Source organism: Plasmodium fragile (genome assembly GCF_000956335.1).
Source record: "Plasmodium fragile strain nilgiri unplaced genomic scaffold supercont1.30, whole genome shotgun sequence".
NCBI lineage: Eukaryota > Apicomplexa > Aconoidasida > Haemosporida > Plasmodiidae > Plasmodium > Plasmodium fragile.
Window position 1 is genome coordinate 43,846 of NW_012192610.1, and position 12,510 is coordinate 56,355.

General features: G+C 43.8%; 5 protein-coding genes across 5 annotated transcripts; 2 read left to right on the forward strand and 3 right to left on the reverse strand.

Moving 5' to 3' along the window:
- Nucleotides 1–261: 261 nt before the first annotated feature.
- On the reverse strand, nucleotides 262–1,294 carry AK88_02868 (uncharacterized protein; the record flags this gene model as incomplete). The annotated part of the gene is made up of 4 exons (XM_012480491.1): nucleotides 262–317; nucleotides 594–667; nucleotides 878–981; nucleotides 1,217–1,294. 4 exons carry the CDS (start codon nucleotides 1,292–1,294, stop codon nucleotides 262–264), a joined length of 312 nt encoding a protein of 103 aa, XP_012335914.1.
- A 2,220-nt stretch (nucleotides 1,295–3,514) lies between these two features.
- On the forward strand, nucleotides 3,515–4,579 carry AK88_02869 (phosphatidylserine decarboxylase; the record flags this gene model as incomplete). The annotated part of the gene is made up of 1 exon (XM_012480492.1): nucleotides 3,515–4,579. The coding sequence occupies one exon, from the start codon at nucleotides 3,515–3,517 to the stop codon at nucleotides 4,577–4,579; it is 1,065 nt and encodes a 354-aa protein (XP_012335915.1).
- A 1,258-nt stretch (nucleotides 4,580–5,837) lies between these two features.
- On the reverse strand, nucleotides 5,838–6,891 carry AK88_02870 (uncharacterized protein; the record flags this gene model as incomplete). The annotated part of the gene is made up of 2 exons (XM_012480493.1): nucleotides 5,838–6,308; nucleotides 6,523–6,891. 2 exons carry the CDS (start codon nucleotides 6,889–6,891, stop codon nucleotides 5,838–5,840), a joined length of 840 nt encoding a protein of 279 aa, XP_012335916.1.
- Nucleotides 6,892–8,374: 1,483 nt separating this feature from the next.
- Nucleotides 8,375–9,298, forward strand: AK88_02871 (uncharacterized protein; the record flags this gene model as incomplete). Its single annotated transcript, XM_012480494.1, has 1 exon — nucleotides 8,375–9,298. The coding sequence occupies one exon, from the start codon at nucleotides 8,375–8,377 to the stop codon at nucleotides 9,296–9,298; it is 924 nt and encodes a 307-aa protein (XP_012335917.1).
- Nucleotides 9,299–9,882: 584 nt separating this feature from the next.
- On the reverse strand, nucleotides 9,883–11,643 carry AK88_02872 (uncharacterized protein; the record flags this gene model as incomplete). The annotated part of the gene is made up of 2 exons (XM_012480495.1): nucleotides 9,883–11,486; nucleotides 11,601–11,643. The coding sequence occupies 2 exons, from the start codon at nucleotides 11,641–11,643 to the stop codon at nucleotides 9,883–9,885; spliced, it is 1,647 nt and encodes a 548-aa protein (XP_012335918.1).
- Between the last annotated feature and the right edge of the window lie 867 nt (nucleotides 11,644–12,510).

A 12,510-nucleotide genomic window follows, 5' to 3' on the forward strand; every position in this document is an offset into this window, starting at 1 on the left:
TTTTTTTTTTTTTTTTTTTTGTACCAAAAAATAGGGGAGGGCGAGGCGGCGGGGAGTATCATAAAATGGCCACTTGGGGGAGCCATCCAAAAAAGCCTCTAACGAGTAACAATAGGCCGCATGCTCCGCCATTCCGCCACTCTGCATAGAACAATAAACAGGAAAAAAAAGGAAAAAAAAAAAAAAAAAAAAAAAAAACATCCTCCTTGTCAACAATTAAAATAGCTTCTTCATTCATTGTGCAAAGGCAGCAGCAGCGCATCACTGCCTCAGGTGAGCCGTAAGACGGTCGGGCATCACATCCATCACGCACGTTCCTGCAAGGGGTGGGGAAAAAAAAACATACACACGCATCAGGAGTTGTTAACATAAGCAGGTTGCTAACGTAGATGCGCCAATGAATGCCCATTTTTGCACACCCATGCGTATGTATACACAACACGGGGTTGAAGACACACATGCTTGGAGTGTGCCTGCGGTGTAACCCCCACTTATAAAAAAAAAGAAAAAAAAAGAACAGAACAAAACGAAATGGATGCAACACGCTTCGCATCCCCTAGTGGTCCCTTTGTTCAAAAATGAGACAATCCTACCTTTCTCTCTATGGTCATTCCAATCCTCCAGTTGCTCCGCTGTGCAGGCAATTTGGGCTCTGTAATACTGAAATCTGAAAAGAGGGCCGAAAAAAAAAAGAAAACAAACGGACACGAATTAGCAACAGGGGGAAACGCTTATTAATTGTGCAACGCTACAACCCGCTCTCATGTCGAGCGCAATTGATGAAAGGTAATGTTTAAAGAATTGGCCCATGGACATGCGTGTAATTGCAACTCTGTTGGGGGCGGGGGTCACACGTCCAGGAGGGAGAGAGACTTACTTGCAGCGGGGGTTGTCCTCCCCCAGTTCGCGTGCACACCGACAGAACATGGTGTACCTGTAGGCGCAGTGGTTAAATTGATTCAACTGCAAAAATCGAGGGTCCTGTTTTAAGTCAGAAGGAGAGTAGGAAAGAGAGACAAGCACACACATATATCGTATGTATTTAACCAAGGGGTGAGCTGAACATACGCACACATATATATATAACACATACGAGCGCCACAATTCCATCAGGCACACACACGCGTCAGGAGTCACTCCACGTTTGTTGCCATGTGTATGCGGATGTACACATGGACGCGACGCTACGTGCATGCCTTCAGTGAAAAAAAATTACGCTGGAGTGGGGGTTGTGCGAGGTCAACTCATCGTAGTTCTTCATCAGATTGGGGTTTAGGTAATGAGGGGCCGTCATTGTGTCAACTGTGTACGTTATAATGACTCGCTCTCCGTTAACCGCTACACGTTGAGTGTTCACTTTTTTTTTTTCTTCTTTTTTTTTTACATGTATGGGCAGAGCTTCATTTTAAGGGGCAGGAAAACATTCGCTTAATGGCATGCCCGTTACACCACCTGGGGATGAACATAAGTATAGCAGTTCTGTTTGGGTCAAAGTGGGGTAACCTTTGTCGATAGCCGATTAGGCAGGAGAGATATACTTTTTTTTTGTTTTTTTTTTTCGTGCTTTCCTTCCTTTTACGTGTACACCTTTGGGGAATTTTTTTTTTTTTTTTTTTTTTTCCTGCGCAGGTATGCCGACCTATCGGATGCGCCTCTTGCACAAAATATTTCCTCAAATGTGTTCCTCACGCGGTGGGGGAAGGAGCAGCCGGTTGATGAGTGTCGGATGGTCCTTTTTTTTTTTTATTACCCGCGCGGAACGTGGCGCTATTTTTTTCGCCTGCCCGCACTGCCTTCTTTATATTTCGTCTGTGTAATTTGATCTCTTCTTTTTAGCAGCTCCTCCGCGCCAGTATGGCACAGGGATGAAAATACGTTCACGCACGTACAACTGTGCACACGAGAGGAACACGTGTATGCTCTGCTTGCCCTCCTAACCCACATAACAGGCGGCAAATATCAGTGACACAATACACGACGCTAGGATTTCTCGCCATTTCGTTTAAGACGGGAAGCAGCGCTTGCACACAGCCCGCGCGTGGTTAGCTTCAGTTGAAGAGGAAAAAAGCAATGTGCCCGACCAGGCGACTGGTGCGGCTTTCTCTTAAACCTCTTCAACACAAGCATACATTTCTCTTCCTCCACAAAGTTCCTCACAATTTAAATCGTATACATGGAAGGTGAGGGTACCTTGCGGAGGACCATCCTCTAACGTGTATTGCATAGGTGTGCAGAGATTCTTAGAGCAACTTTTCCTGCATGTTAAAATGTTGCTTGTAGATTCGTTTTTTTTTTCTTTTTTTTCTTTTTTTCCCTTCTCCCCAAAGAGAAAACTTTTGAATGCACATTTACCTGCACATACATGAACGAAACAGCGTTTTTCCATCATGACGTGAACCCTTTTTTTTATGATTTCCCAATGTGGTAACTCTGGCTTCTTATTTTATTATGTATACTTACATGTTGCTACCTTTTTTTTTTTTTTTTTAATTGGCCTGTTTATTAACTCTTTCTTTGGGGGCGGTGTCTGTCGGAGACTGTGTGATGACCGCCACGTATACGCGCCCCCCGTGTGTCTCTCTATCTTCATCATAGGGGAGAGAAGAATTATCCAATTGAAAGATGTTTTTACCATTGTCCCTTTTTTTTTTTTTTTTTTTTTTTTTTTTTCACTCAAAGAAGAAAGAGCAACGGTAAAATTAGAGAGTAGTGCAATTAACCGTATGCACGTGTAGTGTCTGTTTTTGTTGTCCACCCATCCCCCATGTGGAGTACCGGTGAAATTTTGTTTGGGCCACATCACCACAGAGTGTGCACCCCCGAGGGAGAAACTGCGGACCGGGTTGCACTCTATATATATATATATATATATATACATATAATATAGCACCGCCATTTTTAGCGCAACTAATGTTGGTAAATCGCGTACCTGTACACGTGCGAAGAATTGTCATCCCCCATCGATTGAACAACTGTTGTGCGCTTGTGCAAGGCGGACACCAATTTCCACAACGGACACGAGAGTTGCATTCGTTATTTTTTCCCCGTGCACAAGTGTGTACCTCAGCGCATACATTCATTCGTACTTTTTATAATTTCCCCCCACCTCCAGCGCATGATAGGAAGAAATAGAGAAAAAAAAAAAACAACAAAAAAAGTGTTACGCGCAGAAATTATGCGAATTTAACAAGTGCGGACACGTTTTGCAAAAAAAGTAAAGGACGAATATTTTTTTTTTTTTTTTCCCCCTGTTTTGCGCCCAACAGGAAAGGGGGGGAAAAAAAAATCGCCATCGCGAGGAAACGCGCGGGCAAGTCCAGTTCCCCTTCGTACACTCTACACACCACTGCGCGTACGTTTTACGCGTACGTTTACGCGCTCAGTACAATTTGTACGAAGGCGTGTTAAAGGAGGGACACGAACGTCACAAAAGAAGAAAAGAGAAAAAAGAGTTCCTGTTACAACTTCGCGCGCTCCACAGCTCTGTGCTTTTTTTTTGCTCCCCGATGAAACGATGAAGAAGAATGAGCGAAACAACAACTTCCACCTCCTGTACAAGAACAAGTACGTAATAACGGGCGTGACCATCCTGTCCTTCCTGTTCATGTTTCAATACAAGTACCACGAAGTGCTAACCCTACATGACAACAGTGAAAATGTCGCACAAAGCACCAAGCTCTTCTGGACCCGCCTTCTCTTCGGACGCACAAGGAGTCGCATCACAGGGGAATTATTAAAAATTGAAATTCCAAACTCATATAGATTGTTCATTTTCAATTTTTTAATTAAATACATGCAAATAAATAAGGAAGAAATAAAATACCCAATAGAGTCCTACAAGTCCATTGGCGATTTCTTCTCTCGTTACATCAGGGAAGAAACCAGACCCATTGGCGACCTTAGTGATTACTCCATGGTGAGTCCATGCGACAGTGAGTTAATAGATTATGGAGAATTGACTTCAGATTATCTGGAAAATATAAAAGGAGTAAAATTTAATGTGAATACTTTTTTAGGATCCAATTTCCAAAAGAAATATAATGATGGAAGTACCAAATTTTTTTATGCTATTTTTTATTTAAGCCCAAAAAAATATCACCATTTTCATGCCCCTTTTAATTTCAAATACAAAATTAGGAGACATATATCGGGGGAATTATTTCCTGTTTTTCAGGGTATGTTTAAAATTATTAACAACCTCTTTAACATTAATGAACGGGTTATTCTGTCTGGTGAATGGAAAGGAGGCAATGTGTATTATGCTGCCATTAGTGCTTACAATGTAGGCAATATTAAAATCATTAATGATGAAGAACTGGTCACAAATAATTTGAGGCATCAGTTAAGCTACATGGGCGGAGATATCAACACCAGAATTTTCGACTCTTATAAAAGTCTCGAGGTGGGAGAAGAAATTGGGGAGTTCAAAATGGGCTCATCCATTGTTGTTATATTTGAAAATAAAAAGGACTTCGCTTGGAATGTCAACCCTAATCAGACCGTCTCCGTGGGACAGAGGCTTGGCGGGGTCGGCGAGCCCGTCCAGGAGAAAAACAGGTTCATCAAAATTAGGAGCTGACTGCGTCCACATAGCGGCCATGTAGCGGCAAAGTACAGGTAAAGAAAAAGGCATTACGAACGATTGACTGTCAACAATGTGCGCGCCCCCTATATGTGATGCCCCCACACATCTCAACCGCTTGCCACCTGCGTTGTTGCCCATCTCTTGGCTCCCACATTTTTCAAATACAAGACCGCGGTGGGTTTCTCTCTGCCAGCGCGCATCCCCCCGCCCGCAAATTAATTGCAAACACACCCATCCACATGTAAGCATGTGTGTTAACCCAAATAGGCACAACGGTGTGTAGCATGTGTGCGTGAGGTGGCTCATTCTTGTTTTTTTTTTTATATGTCAGATGATACACATGTGAGACGATACATATGTGAGTATTTTGGCTGAGAGGGTGGGACCCCTGTTGTAACCTCCACCTAGGTCATTTTTCATTTGTAATTAAATTGAATTAAGTTGAATTGAATTAACTATTTTCATTTGCAGTTTATCTGTCTCTTTTCTTTTCTTTTTTCTTTTTTAACCTCCTGTATGGCTCATTCCTTCCTAATGACACACCTACCGATTGAAGTTGTAATGAGTTTGCAGTAGTGACCGGTTATCACGTGAATAAAGGTGTGAAGGTACTACACGCGTAAATGGATGCATACGATTGTGTCACCATGGGATGTGCGGCCATGCCGCATGGTGCTTCGTGCGGATTCCCCCAAATTTGAGAAATGCCACAGTTCCTTCTTGCAACAGCAAAACAGTGTATCCACTTACCCACGCAGCGAATCGTGTTTCCAGTTGCGTGATTTCTAATTTTCATCTCCCCTCTGAATTACACCCCCCATTTTTTTTTTTTTTTTTTATGCCCACCATGTGTTCCCTACTTTACACATACTCACAATTTTAATTTTTGTGCTCAGTCCGCAGTTAAACTTTATCCTAACAAACTCCACACATTGTTAAAACACAAAATGGAGAAATTAAGATACCATTTAGCATTCACCGTAGTACGATTAGGGAAAATATTTTGCGAATGTCGAAATGGGGTGTATAAGGCAGCTACTTCCCAGGTAGCCAAAATGTTGTGGCATTTTTTTTTTTTTTTTTCACCAAAAAGTCGCTCATAATGTATTGCTTGTTCAGGTGAAATGGAACAAAAAATTGGAAAAAAAAAAAAATATATATCACACACACGTGGACACACCCACCTCAGCCCACGATGCGGCGTAAAACACGATTACCGCCTATAAAAAAAATGAGCAGCGAGATCCTCGTCTCACTTCTCAGAACCTATGTACGAAACGTTGTTCGGTTTTTGATTTCCCCACTTGCCCTGCAGAAACATCTGCCGGTAGGTCACATTCCCCGTGGGCCACCGGACGTATTGGTCGTCGTTGTATAGACTCATGTTTTCTTCAATTAAATTTAAATCAAATACGTCATCCACATCGGGGTCATTGGGAAAGGGGTCGTTTCCATCCTCCAGTGAGTACAACACACGTACGTGCATAAATATTTGATCACACTCTCCGCAGCGATATAAGAATCCTTCCCTGCATCGAAAGAAAAGGGGGACGTGCTCGTTTTCCCCTGTACCCCCTGTGCAGCAGACGACTCGCTCCGTGTGCACACTGGGAACAATGACGGGGTTTTCAATGGTGCCGAAGGGTCCCACGAATGGCGACGACTTGAGGTATTCGTAAAATTCCAGGAGGGCCAGCATGTGCTCATTGTCGGGGTTGGCAATCTACGAAGTGGGGAACGGGGGAAGGCGTTTGTTAGGGTTCGTTTGTTAGCGCGCGCTTGTTAGTGCGTGCATGTTAGCGCCCGTTTGTTTCCGGCATGAGAAGTGATGAATGAGAAGGGATGCACGAGGGTGAGGCATCACGCACAGGCGTGTGTCCCTGCACACCATGTACGGATTCATCCCCATTCTCTCTTTGACGAGCGAGCACACTGACCTGCATGCCCATGTCCACGGCCAACTGCTTATACGACTTCTTCACCAACTTTTCATAGTTTAGCAAATTGCTCTCACTTCGAATCTTCCAGTACCAGTAGCTCTGAATGAAGTCAAGTGTTTTCTTATCCTTCTTTAACACTTCGTTTATATTCTCTGGGAAGGTGTCTAATGGCAGCTCGTAATCTTCAGGTAATGTACGAGCAAAATGGAGGTAATTTCTTTTTTGTACTTTATTTGCAAAACATGGAAATGGATTCTTCTGAATTTGTTTACACTTAGACATGGTGCTTGCGTTAAAGAGGAACTTCTTCTGGAAATGGCCCATGTCTCTCCTTACGAACACTCTAGCTGGCTTAGCCAAATGCATTTTCGCTCAACTGGTGTTTTGTGTGTATTGTTGTTGGGGGGGGGAAGATGGGGTTAGGACAATCCGGCGCTCTCGCTACTACTCAAGCGTTGGGCTAGCGTGGTGCATGACGTCTTGGGTAATATGTAATGGACGGGGACGACTGGTGAACAATTTTTTTTTTTTTTACGCGATCGTGCCTCTAATCAGCTGGGCTGCTTCCGTGGGGGGTAAGCCTTACACACGGATGTACACCATACACAGTTGCGATGCTATCGAGGGGGCATTTGCCGTACATTTGCTCATGCTGCCTCAACGCGCGCACAATTTGAGCGGTAATCAACTTTAAGCCATTGCCCAAGCGTCGTGGCGCTTTCCCTCGGGGTTATCAGCTCTGAAAGGAGAGTCACTCTAAGCTGTTCCGCATTTCAATCTTTGCATTTCCAAAGCATTCGCACAAAAAAAAAAAAAAAAAAACACACACAAAAAAAAAGGAGTGTGCTAATAACGACAGAAATGGGCAGCCAGGTAAGATATATTTCCGCATCTCTTTTTTTATTTTATTTTTTTTTGTCACAAATGGCGGGGTATGAGAAAAATGGCGAGTGGAAGGCGACACGGCGAATGCAAAAAAAATAGTCCGCCCCGCTGATGTAACGAACGGATTGGTGAGGTGTATGTACCGTCAAATGCGGAACCTTAGAAAGAGCACTCATTTAATGAGAGGCACCAAAAGGTACACATGAGGTTTTGCGAGTGCATATGCTTCACGATAATGTCCTCTCATACGAATTGAGCGTGCCGTAGTATTTAAGTACCGCTTTCCTTTTTGCCACTTGCAGAGGCGACAGGAAGAACACCAAAAAATGGGTGAAGAAAAAAGCGTTCGCGCAAAGCCACGCCTTGTGAGCTAAAGGTGTTTGCTTTTTTCTTACAATTTTGAAGAAGCATCTCCAAATGGTGTGGGAAAAAAGCTAAAATAGCACAGGAGAGAGTGTGAGAAGAAGAAAAAAAGAAACAGATCGGGGGACAAATAAACCACGACCCACACATCCCCCCCCCATATGGTCAACTACAGCAATACCATTATGCTAATCGAGGGGCATTTGGCCTGTGCTGTATTTATTCCCTTTGTTTTTTTTTTTTTTTTTTTTCCGGCTCACCAGATCGAAAAGGGGAACACTCAACTGTTGCGTGTTATATACGGCGAAGCGAATGGGTTGGGGAGGCTTCACTGCAGATCAGCTCGAATTAGTCCTTTTTTTTTTTTTTTTTTTTGTTGTTATTCCTGTTGCGCTTCTTGTAGGCATACGTTTGTGTCGCACATTATGTAACTGCGTTTGGTTTCATCTTACCCCAACACTATCACATTAGTCTCTTCCCATCTGCGTGTGCATTTGAAAGGGGGAGGGGTACTTGTTCCTATTCCACTTCTGTGTGACCAGTGCAACGTCGCCTCGAGTGTAGAACATATACACACCCCCCGCCTGGCGACCGGGGAATGATGAAAACAAGGTGCTTAGAAAAACAAATCGAGACGTTGAAAAAGTGCGAACTATTATCAGAAGCGGAAGTGAAGCATTTGTGTGGCCAAGCTAAACTAATTCTAATCAACCAAGAGAATATAAAGCATGTGAATCTACCAGTGGTGGTTTGTGGGGACATACATGGACAGTTCCATGATCTAACGGAGCTCTTTCACATCGGCAATGAACCACCAGAAGTGAATTATATATTCCTTGGTGATTATGTGGACCGAGGTAAGTATAGCATCGAGACCTTCCTCTTACTCCTAGCCCTGAAGATAAAATACCCAAATGAAATTACCCTACTGAGGGGAAATCATGAGAGTAGACAAATTACAGAAGTGTATGGATTTTATGATGAGTGCATTAAAAAATATGGGTCGATAAATGTATGGAAATATTGCACCGACTTGATGGATTATCTCTCTATCGGTGCAATCATTGAAAACAACTACTTTTGTATACATGGAGGATTATCTCCTTCGTTCAATCAAATTGAAGACCTGAACAAAATTAACCGATTTCAGGAAATCCCGAGGAATGGCTCCCTATGTGATATTATGTGGTCAGACCCAAATGATAAAAATGGATGGGATAAAAGCCCAAGAGGTGCAGGTCATTTATTTGGCCCAGATGTTGTTCATAAATTTTGTCACCTGAACAATATTGAACTGATTGCCAGGGCTCACCAACTCGTCATGGAGGGATACAAATGGTGGTTTGATAAAAAATTGGTCACCGTATGGTCGGCACCAAACTACTGTTACCGCTGTGGGAATATAGCTAGTATAATGGAGATAGACGAGAATGAGACCTTCGACTTTAAGTGCTTCGGTCCATCTGCTGCCGAGAGCACTGCTAACCACTTGGTGAAGAAGTACCCCCCGATATACTTTTCCTGAGGGGGGAGAACTGTTTACACGAATGAGAGTTGCGTGTAACGAGTTGGGGGGCGCCACCTCCGCTCATATATTATTGTTGCACCATTGCACCATTGCACGGTTGTACGCGGAGCACCTGCCCGTGTCCACACGATGTTCAGGCCAACCGGCGTGGAAATTATACCCGCGCCAAGTAAATCATAAAACCCCCCCTTTTTGGTATGTTTTGTCACACGTGTGTGAATTTTTTTTTTTTTTTTTTTTTTTTCCTTCCCCTCACCGCGTTGCGTCCTGCACACCGAGGGTCGACACGTCTTTTTCTTTTCTAACTTGTCTGTGATTTAAAAGTTGAACACGATTTTGGGACACTTGTCTCACGTAACGGGTTTATCATTTCGATTCTCTATACGCAAAAAAAAGGAAAAAAAAAAAAAGGGTAACTACACCCATGAAGGGAGCTAACAAAACACACGTCAAGCGCAAAACCCTAAGTTGGTCCCCACGGAGCGGCTCACATCGGTGAGATTTAACCACGTGCGTGCATTGCTTCAAGAACATATTTGACCCATCATTGAGCTTGTATGTGTAAAAAGGGGGTAAAACCTCTACCCAATGGAGTCAAACTTGTGCAGCTTCTTCCTCCACAAATTATACTTGGCCTGAAATTTTGCATTTGTCACATTCTCATACGCATTAGGCGTGCTGGGATCGTCATCCATCCTCTCTTCATACTTCACCACCTTAACATAATTCTTGTACTCCTTCGTCGATTTCCCTACAGCAATTTCTTTAAGTCTGCTGTTCACCCGGTTGCTATTGGAGTTTACGAACGGGTCACTGAAGTGGCTCTGTATATCTCCAAGGTAGTTAATAAAGTTCGTGTCGAAGTTCTTAAATTTCTCCATGTTGATGTTGTCGCTGCTCAGATTCTTATATTCATTTAAAGTTGGTAAATTGCTTTTTGGGGGGGTCACCATATTTTCCATTATGCCTAAACTTTTTTTGTCTTCCTTGGCCACCAGTTTGGTTTCGCTGTCTCGATGGGTTGTCGCGGGTGGAGCGGGCACTACATTTGCGCCTTCTTTTACCGCCTCCATTACGCCCCCCTTTGCAGCGCCTCCCTTGACCCTGCTCTTCACCTTTTTGGCCGGGTTCAGAGGTACGTTGTTGTCGTCCACCGTCACGTCGTGCGACAGGGTACAGTTGAACTTAGAAGCTGTGCTATTCTCGCACAGAAGGGTTCTGTCTTTCCTCTTCTTCCCCTTATGGGTCGTCCCCTTGGACATTTCCCCTTGCACACTCTCCTCCGCCCCTTCCACGGCTTTTACGTTGTCCCCCCCGTCCATCGCTTTTACACTGTCCCCCCCTTTCTTCACCACATAACGGGAAAAATAAGAATTCTGTATCGACTCTTTATTCACAGAGACATTTTTTATTTTGTTGCTTCTATTCCTTTTGTTTAGGGTAGATATGCTTGATGCGTTTTTTTTCTTCTTCCCCACACTTGAACCTTTTTCACTTTCCTTATTTTTACCTTCGACCGAAGATTGACCACTTCCAGAACTCTGCACGCTGACTCTGTTGAGCAATTCTTTTTTTTTTCCGTTTTCTTCCTTTGGCTTATTCTCCTCATGAGGACAGTTCTGCTCCGTTTTATTTGCCTCCTCCAGGACGGTATTACTGTTACTTGCTGCGTTGGCGGAATCCACCTTTGCGATTGTTGACTTCCCTTCCTCGTTTAGCTGCCCATGAGACGGACTCACCACTTTCTCACTCACACAATTTTTCTCCTCCACTAACACATTTCCTAACACACCTGTTTGTTGGTCTCCATTACTAAGCACGTTTTGTGAATCCTTTTGGGTCACTCCTTCCGTGCTTTTCCCCCCCGACTCTTGCTCTCCTGTCCTCGTTATCACTCCCTTTGCTGCTTCGCTGGGGAGACTTGTTCCACTTCCGTTACCACTTCGCCAATTGGGTATTTGATCAAGTGTCTTATCTGCACCCAGAACATTCTTCTCTTCCTTATCCTTTTTATCCACTAGGGACATATTTTTTATTTTCAAATTAATTCCCACATTGCTGTTGTCGAGGTCTGCATTGTATGAATTTAAAAAGCTACTGTTCAGATCCTTCTCCTGGTTGTAGGGGAATTTTTTTTTCTTAGCCTTCTCCACAACATCCTCGTTCGCGATGGAATGGGACAGGTCTGCGAGTAGGCGGGGGGAGGGGATATATAAATGGGTGGAATTATTAACCCTGGACAGAGTGACACACGCTAGGCGCGCCGTTTTTTTTTTTTTGTGTGTGTGTTTTTTTTTACTCGACTCGCTGGACAGAAGGTCCACCCATCTGATGGTAGACATGCTGTTGTTCTCCTTCGTGGTAAGTGGGAAATGAAGCAGGGGGTGGACAGGAAGGCGCGGAGCCACACCAAGTCGATATTACAAAGAAGCATGCAATTGCGTCTTGCACAGCGACCAAAGAAGAACGCGACGAACGAAACACAAGGAGATGCCTTTCTCTTTCTCCTCTTCAGTGGGAGTACAATAAACTCGTCATGCGAGAAAGAGCTGTGGGACACATGTCGCTGCTCGCTCTTCCTTCTGTCTCTTCGCGCCCCCTCTTGCGCCACAGGGAGGCTGCTACTCAGCGCAGTTGCTATGCCGCTCGGCTGCTCAACAGGTCAGCTAATTGGAACAGATGCGGAGTTTAGCGGAGGAGAGGAAAACACAGAAGGGGGGACAGATCATAAAAAAAAAAAAATGCCAAAAAAAGTTTCAACTTAGTGGCAAAATGGATGCGAACATGAATAGAGAGGAGATGCCAATTCGCGCACGCGTGTGATAAAATGGAAACACAAGAGTTGTCCTTGTCACATTCTCCTCGAGTCTGAGAAAGTGTAACCATGCATGACATTCACGAGTCAACTGTTTGATTACTGTTCAAAGCACATTAAATGGAAAATTACACCAAAAAAAAAAAAAAAAAAAAAAAAGAGAAAGAGAAAGGGAGAGAAAGAAACAAGGGGAAAAATTACAAATATGAAGATGCCCTGAATGCACAATCACACATGCATGTACATTTCCGTGTGCGTGAACATATTCCCCTTCAACCTTGTTCGCACTGATGTACGTACAAACGTTCATCACACCCTAACGCTGGCGCGTGCCGGGCCCAAGGGGCTAATTGAGCTGTGCAAAACAGGCTATGCGTTTTTGTATGCACACAGG